The following is a 23,579-nucleotide window of genomic DNA, read 5'->3' as shown; positions in this document are numbered from 1 at the left end:
GAGAACTGGTCATCTGGGATGGACATGGTACTTGGGAAAGCTCCTTTCAGAGGCATGCATCACCCAGAGTGCCCAGACAAAGCCCGGCTCCTCAATGCCTTTGAAAGTTAATCCACTTCTCAAAACCTCCTGAGAGAGTGCCTGCAGCAGTCCCTGCCTAAGGACATAGCCAAAGACACCTGTGCTTTCAGGGCTGTTAAAAACCCACCTATGGCTTGGAGGGCGAAGGGTGGGGGTTTGTTCACTCGAGCCCTGCTGTGGGCAGGAGGTTCATGCGGCTGCAGCCACGGCTCCCAGCACTTCCCCAGCTCACTGCCTTTTTTCCTGATGACAAGGGGCCTGAGCTACCTGCTGCCAGCTGTGGCACCCAGCAGTTGCTTACATTCTGGGGCTAATTTCCAAGAAGAGCCAGGAATAATCTCTTCCCTCCACATGCTTCTTGGTGAGTAACCATGAACGGGCTGGATTGGGCTCAGCGTTGTCCTGCTTTCCTTCTCTGCTGCTCTGTGCAGCTTTCCTGGGGCTTGCAGGACTCTCTTCCAGAGAACCAAGAACAGAATTCAGCTTCAGTGAGTTTTGTGTGTTTGCCTCAGCTTTGCAGATGGGGAGCGAGAGCTGAGTTGCTACAAAGTAGAGATTTTAATTTTCATTGAGGTTTATCGTAGCTGTTAGTGGACTTCAACTCAACGTACAGTTACACAGACAACATTCCACAGGCTGTCACAAGCTGCAGGTTATTCCTACTTTTCTTTTCAACTTAAAGAGTCTGATATTGCAGCTTGAAATAATATCAAAAGAGTGTTGTCAGGAGAATTTGGAAGCTCTTGGCCCCGTATTTATTTCAAAATATCAAACAGTTTCTAGAAAGAGCTACCAAAATATTTATGCTGTATTATCTTTAAAAAGGTTACCAAAAGGGGTGAACTCTGAAAAGAAGTAGTTCAGGAATCTCCATAGGTAATATTGCAAACAAAATGCTGCCAAAACTAGCATGGAAATATCTGAGGAACTCACTTTAATGACAAAGTTATACATTTTATTTAAATACTCTGTATGTCTTAATTTTTAATAACAAAATCTCCTTACATCTGGAAGAAGAGATAGTTAAAACTCTCTCTGCTGCACTTGTAATGCATTATGTGGCAGCCTATCTTAGAACAGTGATGCTTTAAACATCCAAATCTAATTATCACTAGGGCTATCTCTAAGGAGACAAAAACTTAGATAAACATGGCGTGGGTGGTTTTGTCCTGCTGCAGGAAAAGAGGGTGCTCTAGATGGACGTCTAAGCCCTTCACTCCCATCATAATCAATTCCCACTGGGAATGTAGCACTCCTAAAGTATTTCAAACCTGGTGCAATTGACAGAAAAGTGGTAAGAAGGCTCAAGGGCACATATCAGTCAAGAAAAGTGAAAAGTTATTTGTTTTAATAATTTGTATTACTCAGTGCTGTACTGTTCAATACTAAGTATGAATACTAAAAGACTGTAAAGTCTGGAGAAATTAGACCAGGCCCTTCAGGTTTTTACTGATTTAATCTCACCTTTCAGTGACTACATCACTTAACTTCCTTCCTAAGCTGCTTAGGTGGAAAAAAAGGAGGATAACACATAAGTGTGATTGCTTGATTCCTGATTTAGCTTAGCTTAGAACCAGAAAAAGGGGATACTCCCAATTACTAGGTAGTCAAACTGAGATTCATTGCCACAAGATTGGGTTGAGGTGAAGATTTTAACTGAATTGTGAAAAAACTTGAGCTCTTAAGTAAGAATATCTGAGTGGTACAGCTTCAGTTAATAAAGTATTCTGAAAGATTTCTGACAGAAACCCTCCCATTTCAGAGTAGAAACCCATCTCCACTTGTTGAAGGTGAGATCTTTAACAAAAATGTTTTGCCAACAGATTTCTTGTGTGTTCTTCTAAATCAGCTGTTGCTGTTCAAATCTAGAAATGGATTTACAAACAGTAGATCACAAGTCTTAGGCTGTAGGCCACTCCTTATTTCAGTATTCTAATAGCAAGTTAAAACATGCCCTCCCAGCTTTCCCTCATTTACACGTCTTGGTCTTTTTGTTTGGTAATAGTTCCTGTTATATCCGCAGGGTCAGCTTCAGTCCTGGCCACAGTACATTCCACAGCTGAAGTCAAATAAATCTTCAAAAGTGATTAATTTTTCCTATTATTGCTGATTACTTTCACTGATCAATACTTTCACTGGTGTATACCACCAATACATTTAAATGTCAATGTGGGAATCAATTAACCTCAATTATTTCCTTTCAAAGATCATGACATTTTTGTTGTTGTTGAGATTTTAAGATATATACACACAAACTTATGGCTTCATTTGTTTTTAAAATTGTCCAAAATGATATGTACAAAACCTCATAAGTATAAAATGTATTTAAAGAATTATTACAAAATATTTAAAAGGAATAAAATGAAAATATTTAAATGCATAAAAATAGGCGTATTAAACCCCTGTCAATTCTAAACCCAGTCATATGTGAATTCTGAACAAGAAGTAGTTTCTCTAACTAACCAATGAATAATATTAGTGGTGTAAGAGAAGATTCAATTATATAACTCTGTATTATAATTCTCTATGATTTATAAAAAGCAAAATTTAGATATGCTATACAATAAATTATCATTATGGCGCGACTACACTTTGGTCTAATAGAATCCCATTATTTAGAAATGGAAAAAGAAACCCCATTAGATTATAGGCTTAATTCCCTGCCAGTGCTGAGGTCACTGCTCTTTCACTCTCAAGCTTGTCTCTGTGAAAGCTGCTGGTACATTTAAGAATCTTCTTGAGCAGGCAGACATACAGAAAGGCAAGAGGAGCTCTGTGTTGATGTTAGCACTCCCACAAAGAAATAAAAATAACTGTAGTGGGTAAATCATCTTAATCAATAGTTTTAAAGAAGAAAAATCTGTTAAGATCTGGGGGGAAAATACCCCAAAATGTCAATACACATCAGTACTGTCAGCATAGGAGGATTCATGGTCAACGGAACCGAAGCCACAATAGTGCTCTGAATGAAGGTAGTCCTAGCACAGCATGAAGAGCCTTGTAACATACCTGAATGCATGAGGTTCTTCTGCACCTACAGCTGTTTCAGCCAATACTGATTTCAATGGGATCTACAGAGCATAACTTTTAAGAATAAAACCACATATTGGGAATCACTTAGTTTTATCTTGAAGCTGAAAGGAAGTAGAAGAAAAGCTCTCTTATAGGCATTTAATTGGGGTAACAGGCAAAAGACAATAGATTAATTTCCAAAAGGTCCCCAGCAAAATTATACCTGCTGTGGTCAGAACAGGTGAGAGACCTTTAAAAACTCTCCTTTCTGAGTCCTCAGACAGAGGAGAAGGTAACAGGGAGATGTGCTGCTATGTGTGTCTGGAGGGCTGTGATCCCATTGAAAATCAGCTGTGCCAAAATCTCTCCATAGCCTGCAAGTGCAGGCTCAGAAACTCCTCTATGGGTCTCTTACATTTCCAAGATTGGTTTAGGTTCTGTGATCTCCTTTTCCCCCCTGGGATAAATTAGCCACAAGGGATGTGTTTTCTGAAGAGGCTTTTTTGGCATGGCAGTTTCAGGCAGAGGATAACTCAGATTTCAGCTGGGAGTATCCTGCTGTCCAGGGCGGAGTCACGTCTCCCAGATTTTTCTGCTCAGAGGTAGAAGCTGAGACAAGTACCTTTAGAGATGTATTGGGTTTTTCTTACAGGGGACAGGTGCACTAGCAATGCAATTTATTTTCCTCCATAATAATTATTTCTTCTGCCACAGCAATCACAGTCTCCATCTACCTACAAATGGCAGCAGGGCTCCAGGGGGTTGTCCAACGGTGCATCAAAGCTGCTTTTACACATCACTTATTTGCTCATTGAGGTTATGAATTGTCCTCAAACAGGTTTTCTTCATGAAAGCCATTCAGTTCTCTTTTCCATGAGCACCCAGACCCTCCCTTTCCCCCAGGAACCAAACTGCCACACAGTTCAGGGAGTTGCAATGGCATGTCTCAAAATGGCCAGGTGTTGCCTCTGCTGCTGACAAACCTGTGCTGCTGACAAAACCACCACCTCATGCTTCAAGGAGCTGTGAAAGAAAATTTTGCTTTTAGTAGAAGGACTTCTATTTGTGCATCCTTAAAGGGGATTTGTGATTTTAACAAACTAGATATTAACCATGCTGCGGGCTGTTGAACAAAGATATTAAAATTATTATTTACTATCAGTGACAAAGCTGTTGAGAAATAAGTTTTCTGTTACTATGTCAGGAGGCACAAATTGCTTAATCACTTGTGCTATTGAGTGAGACTAACATTAGTTATAAAAGCATATCGGATACTGCTAATCAGTGCAGCTCCATGAGGATACAGTATTTCAAAACTCACACCAATTTCATGCTCTAAGAAAATAACTTCAAAATATTTTTTTTTATTTAGTTGCCAGGGTATATTTTTTAATTCGTGAAGTCCTGGGCTTAGTAGTTGACTCACTAGCATACAACTCAAACAAATGAGATATCACTGATGGAAAAGAAGATTTGAACAATTATACAGAGCAGATAAGCCATTAGCTTCTCCGAGAACCTAATGATGAACTCTGCAGAATCATTCAGGCTACAGCAATAATTAAAACTCATTCTGAGTCATTCTGTTGCAGCAGAAAACATTAACAAAAAGGGAATCTTCGGGAACCTCCATGCAAGGGAGGACTAGGATGAGACGGGTGTCTGAGACAAGTAGGACTGAAATATTTTTGAAATATAAAACTATAAGAAAGAATTGACATTTTATTACTATTTTATTTAACAAGTTACTGTTTAGAAGCATAGTCACAGCTAAATAAAGACTTGACCATGCTTTTCTACCTTGTGTTACCTGTGGGCAGGCTATTATGCAATTATGTTAAATGTGTTATATTATTCTATTTATTCCCTGCTTAAATTACTCAGCTGTTTCAACCACATTCTTTCATAGTGTTGCTTTAATTAGTTGATATATGTCATATCTGTATTTGACCTCCTCTTGAGAAAGACACTGACAGCTGCCTTTTTGTATTGTTTTCTTTTTTCCTGTTGAGAAACACGATTTTGTGATGCATGAAGTGCGAACCCCATTCCACGTGGCCAGTTTGTTCAATCCATCTCAAAAGCCCCTTGCAGAATAAGAGGACCTGCTAGAAACCATTAAGACTGTTTATTGCCATCCTGGGCCATGTTACAATCACAAACACAATGGCTTTTAAACATTCCAATTTAGAAAGAATAGGAGTACATGCAAAGGTGTTCCTAGCTGTAGGCGTGTTGGTATTCAGGCAATCCCAACCACAGTCCTCAAACAAGGTGCCCTCCTTGTTGACTATCCCAGTATTCTCAGGAAACAACTCAGCTTCTGCTGGTAGGACACTATACATAGACTTCATAGAGCTGGTTCCTGGTTTTGCCCAGCTGGTCAGAATTTTGCCTTCAAACTTTCTGTGTTCTGTCCAAAATTTCATTCTAAATTGCCTTCCCAATGCCTTACCTCTGTGAAATATCTTATTTATGTACAGTACAATATAAATTTTACCGCAGTAGGCAGAGTTAAGAAAAACATTCACTTTTATGCCATTTTTAATATGTTTTGCCAAATCAAATATTTGACTAATAAACAGCATCTGTTAACATGCTAATAACTGCATAAATAAACCTAATGCAGGCTAAACATACTCTGTGATCCAGACTACTCCCGAGGGACTTTCTGTTATCTTTAAAAGTGAGCAAGGGGAACATGAGAAAAAAAAAAAAGTCATGGAATGAGCCCATCAAATGGAATGGTCCCTGCTCTAAGATACATTAAAAAGTTAATTATTATTTTAAAAATAATTTGATGAAAGTTTACTTTCATTCTACTTGAAATAATTCAGCTGGTAATCCTTTTTCAGAAAGCAAATAATTGTTACTGCCTCACAACTCAAAGTACTACCCAAAGTAATAAGCTTGGCAAAAAAGCCTATTATTTCAATTCTTGAATAAGGTCTCCGTTCACATGTCTAATGCCCTGTGTAGGAGAATTAGCAGAAACTCATCTCAATGTGGTTTCAAAAGAGGAAACTAAGCAGACAGCCTTGTTAATTTAGCATATAGACTTGGAATAAAGTACAACATCCATCATCTCTTGAAATTCAATTAAAAATTGGTCTTGTGTCCAAGGAGAGGAGCCAAATTTCTGCTGGAAGCAGAGTCTTGGAAGATCACTAAAACCCTTAATGGTTCTTTCATTGTGGGAGCCAATATGAAAGAAAAACCAGTTTGGGAGTTCAAATTGCCCCTCACATTAAATGCTACAACATGTGCGATCTTCAGTTTGGGCCCGTTGCTGTTGATGCAATGCTTTCTGTGTCCCCAGACACACAGGGAATTCCAGCTGTGTGTCTCTCCCGGTCATTAAAATCTTCTCATGTGCTACTGGATGCTGCAGCAATGCTGGAGAGGCTTTTGCATGCAGGGTGAAACACCCGTCCTTACCATATGTCGTGTATAGTTCTCATTCTCTCACAGTAGGTTTCTATGTGCCATAAAAAGATGCTCGCAAACACACCGAGATTTAATATCTGGGGAAAGGGAAGCCTGAAAATATGTTAACAAGATTTTCAGCATTAAACGCAATTTTGTTTCAGATTTCAGCTGTTAAACATCTTAATTTGTTTTGCTTTTTACTCCAGTAGCATAATGCTAATACACTCTGACAGCTTGTGACTCCACGCCAAGGAGGTTTTGCAAACCAATCTCTTTACTTGAAATTTGATTTACAAAGTGCCTTAGTCCTTTAGCTGTATGACAGCAGTCACCCTCACAGCACTTGTCATGACTTAAAGTAGGAGCATGATCTGGGCAGTTTTTCCTTGTTTATTTTGTCCTAGTGAAGGATTCACCGAGATGAAAGAATCCTTTTAACTATTTAATGTTCTCATCCATTAATAAACTCAGTCCAGAAAATACTGCCGTGCAATGTCTGGCTAAGCCCAAAGGAAAGGGTGGATTTTTTTGTTTTGAAACATATATTAACCTCCTGGTGCAGGTAGCATTTATGCAGATTATTTTTACAATATTTGTTTTGGATTAGTTGATCTAACAGTTAATGCAAAAATCTTCTGGATTCCATGTTCTCCTTCCAGCCCAACTTGGCTTTGGTTACTCCTCTCCAGCAGTAAGCTCAGCTTTCTGGGTGCTTGTCCTACATACAGCTGCAGGTCGCTGCTGAACTGCCAGCCATTTGTTCAGCTACTGGCCAGCTCCAACCTTGTGTGGGCCATAATTTTCCTGGGAAATCAGGTTTTTGACCTGTGGAGGAGTACATGAAGTGGCACATCATATCACAAATTCCTGCAGAACAGGCAACAAAACCAATAGATGACTGCAAACATCTGCTCTCAGAGGCAGCCCCCCAAGATGCTGCCTGCCCTTGGCAGGGGTAGTCTGCACATGCGTGTGGCTTGTACGGAGCATATCCTGTCACATCCCAGTATCCTGGAAGGTATGTGACATAGCAACCACCTCCTGAGGATGCATGTGCATCATGTGGAGCATTCCTTTAAGTAATTTTTTAATTAACTGGAGAAGCTGATTTGGCACCAATACTTAGTGAACAACCCTTTCTTCATCTCTCCTCCAGCAAAGAAATTTTTAGATTTTTTTACAATTATTTTACTAATATAAAGTATCTGTTATTCTCCAGGCAGAAGGTTGTGGGAACAGCACCGTGGATGTTTCCATCTCTCCTTCTCCATAGATGAGACATATGAAGCCAAAGTAACATCATCCAGCTGAGAAGTCAATCTTGTAAAGAAGACCAGAAAGCAAACCACACTGTTCCTGAGCAATCTGCTCACAGCTTTGTTCTTCCAGAGAAGGAACACCTTTTGCCATCTTTTCTCTCAAAAGAGCGTTTCCCCCGAAGGGTTCAGCTTGCCTCACTCAGCTCCGAGCACAGGAAATGTTTTGCCAGCGCCGGCAGCTCTGTGCTCCCGACAGGAGCGCCCGCACGGCGATGCTGCGCTGGCCGCAGCCCAGCCGGCTGCTCCTGGCGGTCTGGTGTAGGCAGGGCAAACTCGGCTGCTGCTTTGTGTGCCGTGCTTCTAGACAGACAGACTCCACACTGATGAGCTTCTTGCTCTGGTGATTTTTGCTGCAGTACTCAGCCTGGTCCTCCTGAACTCCGCAGTCACTATGCTGCAGTCACAGTAGCTGGTAAATGCATGCAAAATGGTTTGGTTTGGTGTTCCTCTGAGTTTCAAGCACCTTTGTTGTCAGATGGTGGCTAAATCATTCACTAGTGAAGACATTCTTTCTCTGCACAAACCAAATGGATCTGTGACCCATGTATCCATTTGTAAATACAGGTAAATAGTATTTTTCTGCCTCACAGCAGTGTTTTAAAATCTGATTCAACTAACAATGAAAAGGGCTTCACTGTTTTCTGGTGATGATGAGCTCCAAAAACCTGAAAAACCAAGGTTAGGGTACCTATGCTTTCACATAAGGCCAGTGGCTCTGTACCTGACTTGGGGCCTGATAATGATGTCTGCTTATCTGGGAGTGTGCTTCAGGTATCTTTGAAAATCCAGCTGTTTCAAGGCCTCTGACATTTTGTACTCATGCGATGTGGCATTCAAAATTGTTCAAAATCTACTCCAGGTTATTTTATATTACTGCAATAATAAGGAAGTAATTCATATTTGTATTTAAGCTTCACTCAGTACTGTCAAAAGAGACACATTTTAAAACTTTAAATAAATAAAATGGTATTTATTCCTTAAAGAAGAGTACTATGGCAGCCTGTAGAGAGACGTCTTCTTACATTTGCCTCTCTAGCCATAAGGTTTTAATGAAGAGTCTCAGTGCAGCATGCACACATCTTTGCCACACTTGGGATGCTCCAACCATCTTCTTATGCACCCATTTCTGCTAGAGCACTCCCCCAGCAGGCATTGATGCCCTGTTTGCAGGAGTCTTTCCAAAGCCCACCGAGCAGCAGCGCTGGTTATTTTACAGCCCTTCATTCTGACTGCACATGTGCAGGAAGTGGCTGGAAAATGCTGTATTGATCAACTGAGAAGAATTTCTTGCATAAAAAAATCAAAATCCCCAGCATCTGAGGGAAAAAATTGAAACTGTCTGTAGCAGATGCACAGCAAAGGCGCAGAGAGAGCAGCGGAGCCCTGAGCCTGGCGGGGCTATGCTGAGTGGGCAGCTGTGCACAGCTGGCTACAGCCAAACGAGCCTCCTGGCAAGCTGGGATGTGCCATGGTGGCACAGCTGGATTTAACTGGCATGCAGAACAAGGCTGAGAAACCGGTTATGGCCTAGGTTGAGAACAAGAGGGGAGAAGTGCTACAACTCCACCATTTATCGTTTGAGAGCTTGGTCCTCATTGAAGTAGTTTTCCCTAGACAGATACACAGCTCCTGGAAGTTAGGATGTATGCCTTTTCTGCATCCAATGATTTATTTGTCTTTTCACCATACCTTCCCTATATCTGGTAGGAATTAAAATGGATCACTTTTTGCTTCAGTTTACCAAGCACAGGGTTAGTTTTTAGCTCTTGGGATAACAACATGAGCATTATTGTCATCAGGAAGTGGCTTGAAAACAGCAACATGCTTGAAGAGAGCCTTGATGCAGTAAAGAGAAATATATCTAAATGTTTGTGTTCATGCTGTAAGCAGATTTTAAGCATTCAAAATAGAGATGAGAAAACAAAGTATCAAGTTATTATATTTAATTATAAATTTTTTATTAGAACCTCTACCTTGTTCAGTTATTTAACTATTAACACACAGATCATGTGAAAAAATACAGCTTTGAAGTTATTGTACCACCTACATCGATTTGAAGAAATGCAGTGGCTGTAAGTGTCACTGTACTTAATCATACAGGATTTTTTCCCAGATATAAACCCATGTATGACTTGCAGCTTGTGAAAGTGAAAAGTTTTCTCCTTCCCCTTCATTGCCCACAATGAAAAGAATCACTACAAAGGCATCACCACCACCTGAACTCCTTGGAGTTTGGTTTTCCCAAAGGTTTCTCAGAAGTCCATTGTCTGAAAAGATGATTTAATGAGGCAAGGTTTGCAATGAATTACAAGCACCATCCTTTTCTGTATAAAATGGAGTGCTGTGAGGGCATCAGTTGGCTGTGATGACTTTGATTCACCACTGTGCATTACCATCAGCTGGGAAACGCTGGCCCCCATGCTGCAGAATATTGTGGTAGATGGGCTGCCACCACAGGCAGAAAAGTCAGCTGTCATGAGGTTTTTTTGAAAGGTGCTTTTAGGTTTTGATTATCAAACCACATGTAATTACACTGGACAGTATCATCCAGTCAAGGAATATTGTTTTACTCAGAGAAAAATAAACCTTAAAATTGCCAGTTTGCTAATGACTGATATAAAAATACCAATCAACAGTTTCAGGAGAAATATAAGAAGAAAGCTACCAGAAAAGGTGTGCAAGAAGTAAAGACCTCTATTAAAAAAAAAAAAAAAAAAAAAAGAAAATGCAGCTGTTTTTCTGCAAGGTAAACACAGCTGATTCTACAGCAAAATCTTCCTATGACTTTCCACATTGCTGTGGGCAAAAGCACATTAGTCACTACTTTTGAAAGAGATAATGGCTTTTCAACTGCTGTGTACTCTGGCGCATCTGTGACAAATGCTCTGAGAGATAACAGCTTTGACAGAAGCCAAGTGGAGGGATGAGAGTTCAGGATGGCTGATCGGCCTCTGCCACCGCCTCCCAGCATTGCCATCGTCACACGGATGCACGCTGGACATGTAGGTGGCATTCCAACAGAAATGGTTGAAAGTGGGTTTGTGAGGCTGCAATTTTAAAATTCAGCTTTAGTCCACTGGAACTGATTTGTAATAATATCAGTTAGTGGCATAGATCCCCTCTAAATGTCATCCTACCTGCTTCAAAATAATAACAAGATACAAAATGCATTTAGGAGTATGGGTAAGATAGGTATTAACTGACTTCTGTTTTACATAGAGTGCTGTCCTTTTATCTGCCCATTTTAAACTTAGCTGAAGACCTGTGGTTACTCAGAACAAGAAGACAGAATGCATTTCATAGGTCTAGCTAACACTGCTGTCTTCACATTTAACCTATTTAAAGCCTAACTGGAACGTGGCTGGGCAGGGAGGGTTTGCAGGAGTCATGTCTGGCTTCAGTGCAAGGCTTTCCCCCTCCAGACTCTGTAAGCAGAAAAGTTTGTAAGCAGATTTTTAAAAAACTCTACATTTAACATCTTTTGGAAAAATAGCCACTTTGTTCTCACCTGATAATGTTTAGATGTGATCCCAGGAAAGTGCATTTGGAGGTGACATCTTCAATTTGAATGATAGGGACATATTGGTATATTGAGGATTATTGTAACATCTCGTTTGAGGTGTGCACTCACAAAGTTTTATGAACCACTCCAAAGACAACCAAAGAGCACTTGGCCACTGAAAAAAGGAGAAAGCCATGGCAACCCCCCAAGTCCAGGTCCCTGGAACAGCAGTTCCAGCATTACTACACGTAGTTTCCAGAGAATTGGATAGCATGTTTCTGTTTCTGTCCTTGGAATTGGAGTGGTTTTGTCTATAATAGATAGAAGAGAAAAAAGAAATTTTTGAAATCTTGCTTTCTTTTCCTGTTTGATAAATTCTGTTATTTCAAGAAAAGATTTGCAGTTTGGTTAGTTTTGATTTAGTTTCTAGACCCATGACTGGTTTCAGCAGGTTTTAACCAGCAGGTCATCTGCTAAAGAAAAAAATACATCTGTGACCTCTGGATGTGGCATTAGCTAAGAGAATTTACAGCGCATCACATGCAGTGAAGCAGATGGACTCTATGGATGAGTTAATAGTGACTTGTAAGATTATCTTAAATAATGGAGAGGTTTTTTTCCTAAATGACTTAAAACCCCATATGCTTTGGGGTTCATCTAGTTTCACTAGCCGCTCTTGCAGAGCATGGGGCATTTCACAAGATCTACAGAGAAGCAGCTCCTTCTTACATGTTTAACTCATGCTACATTTTATAAAAAATGTGATCTAGAACATAGATACCCCCCAACCCCTCAAATACCAACCCCCCGCTGTACCCTAGGAAGAGTCACAGCCTGTCCTGTACCTTCTATCTCTTTGTTCTGGGCTCTTATTACTTGAAAAACTTGAGCAGCTTCCAGTTTAGTCATTTCCCCTTATCAGGAAATTCAGATGAAATTACATTCCTACCGGAGGCTTTTAAAACTATATAGGAGACCTGTTTGCCTTTACAGGAGATATATTTTACTGACATCTTTGGTTTCCCATCCAAGTGGTGGTCATCTGCTCATTTCGAGCATTCACAACCCCTTCTGATTTTCACTGCAGATGTGTCTCTGTCATCTTGTCATTTTGTCATCTGGACATCTTGCTCCCCCAGCTGCCAACCTGATAAAGGGGAGAAAAGGGCAGGCTTCCACTCTGCAAATTTTATCAAGTAACTACTTGACCAGTTTCTCATTACCAGTAAGGGGGCCCATCAAGAACTGTACCTAAAGCTAATTTTCTAAACAAAGTGGTAGCTTCCAGCTTTTAACTATCCTCCAGAAGAGTTCTCTGTATCAGGATCTGTACTTACAAGGTAAGCAAGCTACTGATGTTTATCACCTGTGCCTAGAGTCTCCTGCAGCTACCAGCACCTGTCTGTGCTCACTGTAGACCTCTGCACCAAAACACCTGCTGAGGAGAGAAAAGAAACGAGCTAAACAAAGTGGGTTGGATGGAGGAAACTGAGCACTTGTCCCAACAGTATACAATGGGGGAAAGGAGAGGGACCGAGGCATCACATGTGGACAGGATGTAGAGGAGGCACAGAGCTCTCCTGGGGGGCCATGCACACACCCCTCTTTGCATGGGGTATCCTCTGCTCCGGTGTTCGAACCTCAGCTGTAACAGCCCACTCCTCTCTTCCATCACCTCCTATTTCTCCCATATGCCCCCAGCTTCATCTCACTGCTCAACAAGCCAGAGTCCTCTCCTGGGGCATGCCAAAGCCCTGTTAGCTTCGTGGTTTCTCTCGGGGCCCTCCAGGCAGCCTTTGCTACCTGCAGGCAAAGATCCTGGGGAGGGGACCAGGTAACACAGCTCCCCATTTATAAGGTCTTTAAAACTATTTTGCCCAGTGAATGCACCCCCAACGGTTCCCTGTTAGGATCACAAATGACTGTGCAGGTCACATTCACTAGGGAATTGTAATAATAATAATAATAATAATAATAATAATAATAAATCATACCAGGATTGCCACCATTTTCCCCGGCTCATAAGGGTCACAAACAATGTTTGTGTGGGTGCCAAGCAGCCTTGGTGCAGAGTTGCTGGAGCAGAAATAGCTGCCTGAGTGCCTCCAAATGCAGCCTCAGAGCAACCTCCAGTGGCAGCAAGCTGTTCCCGCGGACAGGGCACCGATGGCTCTGCCGGGAAACTCAGCATGCCTCTGCCACCAGAGAGAATGCTGGCCCTCACAGACACGCAGGAATAATGTATGACCACCACCACTGCCATCAGGGCACCAGGAGAAAAGTGAATGAATGAATGAGTGAATGAATGAATGAATGAACGAACGAATGAATGAAAATTAAATTGTCTGTACATCCCCATGACTCATCGAACAGCTGGGATGCTCTACTGGCACAAACCCAAACTCGTCATTTACTTAAGATCCAATTAAAAATGTAGGAGAAGGGGCAGTTATTAGTTTAAAATTTTGTGTCAACTTTCTGCTGGTGACTGGACAAGTCACACACTAGTTGCAATTCAGGAATTAGTGAGATACCCAAGCACACGCAAAACTAAGCACAAACTCCAGGAACTTTGCTATGTGAAAATGGAATTAACCAAGAACATATTTAGCGTTGCCTTATATAAAGTGCTTTGTTGAGTGAAAGTCTGAACCACAGTCTACCAACACTGATGAAAGATCTGAGGACTTTGGGTTCCCCTCTCTACAGAAAGCCTCTTCTGTTCATCTTTTACCAGAACAGGCACACATGCTCTTGTGAATAGAGGGCTACAGCTTGCAGTGGAAATCCACAGTGTATTTTGCCATCTCAGCTATGCCTTTTTTATTGTCTCATCTCATATTAATTCCTGGGGAACACAGCTTGGCTCAGCCAAATCCAGCCAAGCAGAGGCCTCTACTCTGCAATCCAGGTTCATGCAATAGTAGTTAGAATAAGTAAAATCAACACCACCAAAGGTAATCAACATTTTATTTATAAACATACATTTACTATAAAAGCTGTTGAGTTTTAGACAAGTTTTCCTAATTTCCAGAGGCATTTTAGAATAAATAAAATAAAGGGAAGATTAGCATAATTGGTATTCAACATTAGCTCCAGCTAGGAGAGCAATCCTTGTCCCTGAATGGACATGCAGGTAAGGATGGTTCCCTTCTGGTTCACCAACCTTTACAATATTCACTGAAAACTACAGATGTACTGTATCAATAACACTACATAGCAAGAGTAAGGAAAAAATACACCATGAAAATGGGTTTGTAAAATACAGATAGGTTATGACACCTGTTCAGGTTGTCTGAAGTAGTAAGAGGCTAAATAAATTCCAAAACATCTAAAACCCATTACATATATTGTACTTGCTCAGTAATAATAAATCATTTTTTTGCAACAAATACATTTACATTGCAGTTCAAATGTAGGAAAGCATTATTTTTTTCTGTACTCAAAGTTCCTGATTAGAAATGTATCATCTTAATGTGTTTAAAGTGGAAAAAATGTGAAAAAAAACTTAGCCTGAATGAATTCGCCATGTACGATTCCAGAGGGAATATAAAATCAAACATGAGAAGCTGGCAAGTACGATTTAAAAAACTGTTGAAAATTATTCTGTGCTGGTGAATAGATGTTCATTAGGGAGAAAAATCGTCACTGTCAAGCGCTGCTTCATTTCGCTTTACATACAATCGACTTTGCTAAAACATGCATATACAAAACGATCTGATAGACACTGGGATCAATTTCTAAGCAGCTCCAGAGACCCAGTGATGTGTCTGCAGTGCAACGCAATATCCCTCCCCCCTCGTTCATGCACTTTATCCCAACCATGCTCCTAAGCCCTTTGGGCACTTACCCCTACATGAATGAGAAGTGGACCTGACCTCTGAGACAACCAACCCTTTAATACACTTGAGGACTGATTTGCACATCTAACTCTACCACATGGGTGAAGCAGTACTAGAGACTCATATTGAGCAGATGCACAAGCATGCACAGTCTCATTTAAAAATTAGGTTCAGATATTATGTATTTACATATCCTTTATGCAGCGCATGGAGTTATACAGATGTACCACATCAGTTACAAAGTCTGCTTCTTGAATTTCCATGTTACACATTCTTTGTGGGAAAGTACTGTAGCAACCACAAGCAAAGAATAAGATATTTGGGTTACCAAAACCCTCTAACAGTAAATCATGCAGGTGGTTGATCAAAATATAGGATATCACTTTTAGCTCCAAAACATTTGTCTGATTTATTTTATTTTTACTTAAAAATATTCCCCAGGTGAAGTCCATGAAGGACTTCAGCCTTTTGGATTTATTGCATCCATAAGTCATTGCTGACCGTGTGCAACAGCTCTGCATTTTCTAAGGCACAATATTTAGGAAGTAACATGTAACTTTGCAGCAGATAGTCACAATGTCCTCCAATGACATTGCATGTGTTGTTTGATGACACGCAGTTTTGCATGGTTATGCAACTCACATGCAAGCGACTGTCTAGCATTTCAATAAATAATTGCTATCTAGAGAAAACCTCAGAATTATTGCTTCCCTAATAACCACTTCATTTCTATTTACCAACGCATCAAAAGATGACAGATATGCACATAAATAAAAAGAAATCTCTATTCATTTAGTTTTATAGTGGTTTTAAGGCAGAAGAAGATTTTTTTTTCCCTCCATTTGAAGAAATTTCTAGTAACTGTTTACCAAAAAGTGTTAGGATATCTAACAGTTGCAACACATTCCCTATCTTTGTTTGTGTATTGTAGATACCTGCTGAACCTGTTTCAATGAGCTGCTGAATCACTTTAGTAAGGATCACAGGCTTAATCAAATAGCACATACTCAATCAAAGGAAAACTGTCCCAAATACAGGCAAGGTCCTTTTTCTGCCTGGGGCTCCAGCCTCCTCCCTGCCCATCTTCCATCTTCCATCTGGGTTTTGTTGACTGTTTTTGGGTAGTGGATGGAGGAACACAGGCTGAAGGCTGTCTAATTCTCTACCCTGGGGGGTACCCAAACCACACGTTTCCTCTGCATGAGATTTCAACCAAGTGTAATGTTTGCAAGGAGCAGATGTCCAACCCACTCAAATCGATTGGCAAGTTATGTGCCAAAGAGAAAGCTTCACCACAGCATCAAACTACAGCTTGGAGACTCACAACTCCATTGGGTCTGCCTGCCTGGCTGCCTCTCCCCCACATCACCTTTCATTGAGTTTAATAACAATATAGGCTGCTGAACTGACTAAGAAGGATTGCTCCTGAGGAATTTTTCCATTGTTAATGGTATGCAGTCTTTAGGTTGAACGAAGAAATCTTTATTTCCGAAAATATTAAGCTATAGTCATGAACATTACTTGAGGTACACAAACAAAAATTCCTATGACTAAAGGTGCAATAATTTATTTGTTTAACTTCTACCCTCCATTGAAGGTAATATAAACACAAAATGCTTCAGAATTACAGGATGTATTATCAAACTAGTCTCTGTATAAAAAAAAGTTATAGCTTTAGTTTTAACAGAGAAGTCGTGCTGTGATGTTTAGTTTTTCAAATGCACTGATTAGATACTATCTCAAAATTACTTTTCAGCTCAAGTTGGCATATTCTATAAAGGTTCTGTAAACTTAAACTTCTTAATTGCTAGAAATATTAAAACAAAAACAGCTTTATTGCATGTTTATTCTCTTATTACTTTCAAAAGAACAGGGTAACGGACTGGGTATCATAAGCAGACCAGAAAGGTGGTTTTGTTTTTTTTATAGTACTTAGACTTTGCCTTTCCAAACATGGCCATATATATTTTGCAAATTTCTTAAGGAAGCAAAAACCAACATATTGCATTTCAAAGGAGCAGGTGCAGCTTTTTTGTGAGTTTTTAAAAACAAGATGAGAGCCATCATGTCCATGGATTCAAGCTTTTACAAGTGATTGTCTGGAGGCAGCCGATACATACGAGAAGAGAGTTCCTTCTTGAAAGTTATTAGGACTGAAAGTCATGTCACAATGTAGTTGGCTGTCCAGCAGCTAGGTAAAACAAAACCAAAACAAATAATTGGTTACAAATTTTAACAAATATAGACTTCTCTTTAAATGATGTCTACAATTAAATGCATCTCAAGCTATATATACATATTTGTGCCCTGTTTTTCCTTTCTCCTGCAAAGCTGGGGCAGCAACTACTACAAAGAAGATTCAGCATAATTCCAGTGAAGATACGTTTTCCTTGCCACATGTTGAATGCATTCTGCATGAAGTTTTATCTTATTTTACACCCAAAGTACTTGTGTGTATATTTATTTCAGGCTCTGCAGTGGCAAAATAGTAAAGCAAAGGACCGCTGAGTCATTTTCAGCTGAGCCTAGTTTGTGCTACCCGGTACTACAGATTCCTTGTGTTGTTTGGCCATGTAGGGAATCTCATGAATTTACTTCTCACCTCTGACTGTGACACTCATCAACTTGTGACCATTCCCTGTGTTCGACATTGAATACAGAATTTCCTTCCTTATGAGGTTTCGTTGTACAGGAACAATATACTGATAAAAACCCATCCACTTTAATCTGAAAACCAGAAATGTTTTGGACCCTGGACCACTACATATTCCTTAATGTTTTTCTAGTCATCTTTTTTTATGATTTATTTTTGAAACAGAATCATTCATTTCTTCTGATAAGCTTCTGGGAGCCAAAATATTTCATGGAGATATTCACAAGTGTCTCAAAACAATTCTGACTACCCCTAGGTTAGTCAGAGACCATCACTTCTGCCCACTGCCGCACAGGTTTCAGATGCAGCCATGGGGGCTGGAAGGCACAAGTCATGCAACCAAACAACTGATTTGACATGTTGCAGCATTATTCCCAGAACTGAAAGGCAAACAACTGACATTGCAGCAGTTTATTCTTAATTTCAGGAGTGATATGCATCAAATTTTAGTTAAAAATTAGCAACTAGCAACATTTGTAGTTCTATTGAAACCAGTCCTTTTGAATTGTCAACAACAGTTACTGTAGGTTAAATTCAACTAACTGGATTTTGTGATTTTGCGTGACCAGTGGACACAGCAGGAAGAGGAATTTGTAGTAAAAATTTAAAACCCCTTGCCATTATTATTCTTCAGTATTTTCTCAAAACATGTTTCTTCTTTTATGGACTTGGTTACCATTCTGCTGGGTATGTACAAATACAAAACATTATTACGTGAAACTACACACAGCTCTGTAATGCACTTTTAGTAACACTGCTGTAGAAATGATGATGCAGAGATGAAGATGGATATGCAAATCTGCATATTAAGGGTCAGGACCTCATCCACATGAGGAAGTGGAAAAGCTACTTCTAAATATTTCAAGTTAAATAAATAATAAAAAGTTGGTAACATTTCTTAGCAGAATTTAAGAAAAAAAAAAAAAATCGCTAAATAAAACAGTTGTACAATAGCACCCTCTAGCTCTGCTGATGGAGAAGTATCTCCTTCCTGAAGCATCAGAACAAAAGCACCCGGTTTTTTTCTGGCAAAGGTAGGGAGGTACCTTTCCTACTCCTGGATTTTTACAGCCATTGCTTTTGAGAGAAGACAAGAGAAATAGTAAGGTAAGGGAAAAGAGCTCTAGGTGCCCACTTATAAGCTGGAACTGTAGGCAGTGAATATATCAAATAATATTTAACAGGAAGACAAAAATTACTCCTATTGTTTTGCATCTTACTGTTTTTCACAAGGTGGAAACCAGCATGAGAATTGACCATCACTCGTGACATTTGGGGTGAAGCTAAAATGTTCTAGTCATTTGGTATCAGTCACAGAAATCCAGGACTTGGAAAGACATTTAGGTGATCTGCTCTAAGGCAACAAAATCACAAAGTTTTCTTTCTGACATGAACTTGTCTGGCTCATTCCTTAAAATTTATGGCAAACAACGCTATTTAGCACATATCTGGGGATACCACCACAAGGATTCACTAGGAGTTACAGAATATTCTTAATATTTTACATGACCACTTTGTCCACAAAAGGGAAGCCCAGAGATTTTAAAAATAGGAACTTCTCCAAACATGGCCCAGGGCCCTAGATAGGGTAGAATTACCTACACAGTCTCACGTGATGTGAGAGATCCGAGTCTACAGGTCATGCAATATGTGTGCATAGTATAGGAGTTTATGTTTATGCACAGAAACAGCTTTTAAATCTAATAGTGTCGAGCAGAGATCCTCTGGGCAAAATTTAATGGGCTTGGAAATAGTTTCTGATATGAGAAAATAATTAAGATGGCATGGGAAGACTCCTCTTCCTATGGCGAAGCTATGCCTGAGTGTCAGAGCTGGACAAACCCGCCAGTTAAAACCATGGCCACAGTATTGTTAGAGCTCCCAGTACTTGGTACTTACTTCTGGATCGGATATAACAATCATTGCAGTTAAGAAGACCATTTCTAATCCTGACATCTGTGCCACTTGCTGCATCTCCCAGCTGTCCCTTGCAAACGCCACACTGCCAGTTGAAGAACAGAGAAAGTAAGAGAGACCGTGCCCTGCTATCTGCCACAACTCTTCCCAATTTTTTGCTTCAGTTTAATTAGTTCTTGGAATGCTGAGAAAAATATGCTCCTTGAACCCAGCCCATACTCCTGGGGAACACTGCAAATCAGTAAGAGGGTTTTTACAGAGTCAAAACTGCTTAGGATTGGATTTCAGCAACCTCCACTTCCACTGAAGTGAAGTTTAATTATTGTACGGGACTTTGAGGCTGCATTCTGGAGGAAGGTCAGTTGTGATGGACAAAGCTTAAAGAGGCCAGAGATTTAGCCTGGGTAAATGTCTGCAATCAAAAAAGTCTTCATGCATGTCTAATATCAATTGAGCCAAAGATACTAGAAAACACTAGTTTTCTAGTGGAAAACAGATCTATCTGGGAACAGATACTAGAAAACACTTCAGGTTATTTCCAAACTGAAACACCTAAGAGCAGTCAGGAAATATTTCTGGTAAAAGCCAGAATACACCATTCATTCCATAGTCAAAGCTTTCCAGCCATGGGGCAGATCAAAGATGGCTTTTGGACTGGTCATGCTTTGGGGAAGAAAAAAACCCCCCCAAACCCACCTAAAAAATTGCAAGGTAAATGTTATATTTAAAAACAATGAGCATGATTGAGAAATTATATGATGCTTCCTCCCCTGCTAAGTACAGAAGCTAAGTTTGCTTGCGTGATTACAGGTTTTAGTCCAATTAATGTGTCTGACTGCAAAATAACACACTAGTTGTGTGTTATTTCCACTTCTTTACAAACAAACACTCCTACAGATGCAACAACCATGTAAATCCCCTGGTCCTCTCATTTTCAGTTTCACATCTATTCTCTACTTGCACTGTGCACAACTTGAGATTTTTCTTCATTAAGTAAGAGCCATACCCTGAAGCACTGAATATGGAAATAAAGACCAAGTGTTTCAATAATCATGGCGGCTCCTTTTCCAAGAGGGAGACTACAGGTAGAACAAAGCTTCTTCCCGCTGACAGACCTAGGAGACAAATATAGCTGTAAGAATACAGTAACTGATGCTAAAATGAAGCCAAATATTTAGATAGGTTTAGAAAGAGACAGAATGGGAAGAAGGAGCACTGGAGGAGTTTACATAAATACACATTTACCCTTCAGCCATGTTACTGAATCAACCTGTACATCTGCCTCCCAGATAAGCAAGCAAGGGCTTGAAATGCTTAAATGCACAGCAGCTCAGACACATCTCCCTGCCTGTCCGCTGTGCTAGGTCAAGGGAGATGCAAATCTCTGAACAGAGGCCTGGGTGATAGGCAGCTGTCACCTGCGGATTCACAGAATCACAGGATGGTTAGGGTTGGAAGGGACCTTAAAGATTATGTAGCTCCAGAGCCTCTGCCACAGGCAAGGAACCTTCCACTGGACCAAGTTATTCAGAGCCCCATCCAAACCAGCCTTTAACACCTTTAGGGATGGGGAGTCCACAGTCTCTCTGGGAAATCTGCTCCAGCGCCTCACCACCCTTATAGTAAAAGTTACTTAGACATAGTCAATGCCACAGCAATTCCCACAAATTACCTGAGTCAGACTCTCAGCCTGGAAACTTTTCAATTTGTTTACAAATGAGCTTGCTCAGTGGAAGTCAGAAAACAGGGATGCTATTCTCGCACCCAACCAAGCTGGTGAAGTCAATAGTGACAGCATAAATACAATAGCACAGATCAGGCACTGGCTGACGCATTTCAGTCTGAGCTACTGCAGCCACTTAATACTATAACTAGTCAGAGAAAACCTGACATTGGATCTCCATCTGCAATGCAGAAAACACTTCCATTTGCTCCTTCAGCCGTCCTGAAGCCCTGTCTAGACCTCTCTCATAAATCTGCAGTTGCATGACAGGTGGGTGAAAGTTCAGAGCCCCAGGAATAACTGGTGCTCTTTTTCATAATGGTTTTAATGGCAGTGCAGGTGCCCACTTCTATGGATCTCTTCACTTCGCTCCTGCCTGCCGGCTTGGCCTAGCAGATGAACCTGAGACCAAAAGGGATCCCCTGTAATTTTGTGTCATCCATGCTTTTTTCAGCCAGGGCTGAAACCACAAGAAAAATTTTGTGATACTTCATGAGTTTTGAAAAGACAATTTGATGAAATCCTACTGAGATAAGCAAGTTTACAATCTCTTGTTTAAGGTTTTGATTCGGCAACATAATAAGCCACCAATAGAGACAGATCTGAACTGCAGCATGACAAAAGAGGTAATGTGGAAAAAAACCCAAACCAACCAACAAACAAAAAAAACCCACAAAAAAAACCAAAAAACCCCAAACAAACAAAAACAAACAAACAAACAAACAAGACTCAGAGAAAGAAAGATGCAGCAGAAAAACTCATCACAATTAGAAAATTGTCCTTGCTTCCAACTCTTGAGCCCACCATGTACACAGGCAGCACAGACACATGGCCATCCTGTGGCTTCATTATCATTTTTCCTTTTAGAATAACTTTGCTGGGTGTTTTTTCTCCCCTCCTACAGCCTAACCCTTCTGCTTCTATGTTATTCCTGAGTTTACCTTTGTTTTACTTCTTCTCCACTATCAGAGTTACTACAAGAATAAGTTAAACCCTCAGATCTTGGAAAATTTTTAAGAGTTTTCTAATGTTTTAGTGGAAAAATAAATTACATTGCATCTATTGTTTACAAAACTAAGATTTATTTCAGGAAAAGATCATGCAAAATATTCTTAGATCAGAATATAGCTGCTAAATAATATGAAGTAGCTATCACAACTAGTGACCTGTAGTAAGGAAATAATCTGCAATTCTACCAAAACTGCAGCTACAGTTAGAAAAACATAAATTGTTTGCATAAAAAATTCCCAGAAGTTTCACTTCAATGCAAGTGACATCAGAAGGAAGGCTTTGCTCTGAAAAGTGAAGAACAATGTAATTTATTAAGAAAGAAACTTTCTATTCTGTGTTGCATTAATTTACCCTATTTAATAAGCAAACTAATTTTAATATATCCCAAATTACCAATGATTTAATCAGGCTACAGTTAACATTTATTTACAGTTGGTACACATAACTCACTGAAAGGTGTACATATTGCTTGAGAGAATCAAATTTCTAGGAGACTGGCATGATTGTGGGCGAATTAAAAATCATCAAAAAAGCAAAATGCATTTCTAGTTTGGAAATTAAAGGAAAAATTCTTTAAAAACCACCAAGTGCCTATGTCTAGAACAGAACTTACTCCTGATCATGTGACTGTTCGCAATGAAGACATCCTTTGGCTTAAGTGCTCTGAGCTCACACTTTGAATGAGGTTTATACTGTCCCATTTCCATTTTATTTGCACTTCTTTCTGAACTGTGTTATTTGAAAACATAACAGTACCACTGAAGCAGGCAAGAAATATGGGAGAGGGAGCTACATTTTTATCCCATGGACAGCTATGAATTGCAACATTTAGCAGACCTAATAGTGCATCCACATAATACTAATGTGGTTTTCACTCTGGCAGTTCACCAGCAACTACAAGATGTGTTTGGTCTGCAAAATTCCTTATTGACCTTTAGTACCTGTTGGGTGACTGACTCAGAGCAGCAGGAGAGCAGAGAGATGACGGCCCAGATCGGAAGTTCTCATGATAACCTGCCCTAAAATACAGCAGAGAATATGCATTACTACAGCTGAACAACAAGTAAAACCAGGCTTTCCTCTTGGTGAA

At 40.0% G+C, this 23,579-nt stretch overlaps 1 protein-coding gene and 1 long non-coding RNA gene across 6 annotated transcripts in view; one reads left to right on the top strand and one right to left on the bottom strand.

Annotated features, from left to right (window-relative positions):
• Nucleotides 1-227: 227 nt before the first annotated feature.
• LOC120753132 (uncharacterized) lies at nucleotides 228-9,075 on the top strand. Its single transcript, XR_005700980.2, has 2 exons — nucleotides 228-442; nucleotides 7,742-9,075. It is a non-coding gene; the product is annotated as an uncharacterized LOC120753132 (long non-coding RNA).
• Nucleotides 9,076-16,999: 7,924 nt separating this feature from the next.
• The window catches only part of LIMCH1 (LIM and calponin homology domains 1), a 175,683-nt gene continuing 169,103 nt past the window's right edge, over nucleotides 17,000-23,579 (bottom strand). For all 5 annotated transcript variants that reach the window (XM_040064414.2, XM_040064416.2, XM_040064417.2 and 2 more), the window contains 4 exons: nucleotides 23,431-23,508; nucleotides 20,762-20,870; nucleotides 19,738-19,840; nucleotides 17,000-17,376 (listed from right to left, as the gene is read on the bottom strand). In XM_040064414.2, coding sequence (XP_039920348.1) covers nucleotides 17,351-17,376; nucleotides 19,738-19,840; nucleotides 20,762-20,870; nucleotides 23,431-23,508 — 316 coding nt within the window. In that variant the 3' untranslated portion in view covers nucleotides 17,000-17,350. The remainder of the gene's footprint in view (nucleotides 17,377-19,737; nucleotides 19,841-20,761; nucleotides 20,871-23,430; nucleotides 23,509-23,579) is intronic.

This window comes from Hirundo rustica, chromosome 5 (assembly GCF_015227805.2).
Source record: "Hirundo rustica isolate bHirRus1 chromosome 5, bHirRus1.pri.v3, whole genome shotgun sequence".
NCBI lineage: Eukaryota > Metazoa > Chordata > Aves > Passeriformes > Hirundinidae > Hirundo > Hirundo rustica.
This window is presented reverse-complemented; position numbering and strand designations above follow the sequence as displayed.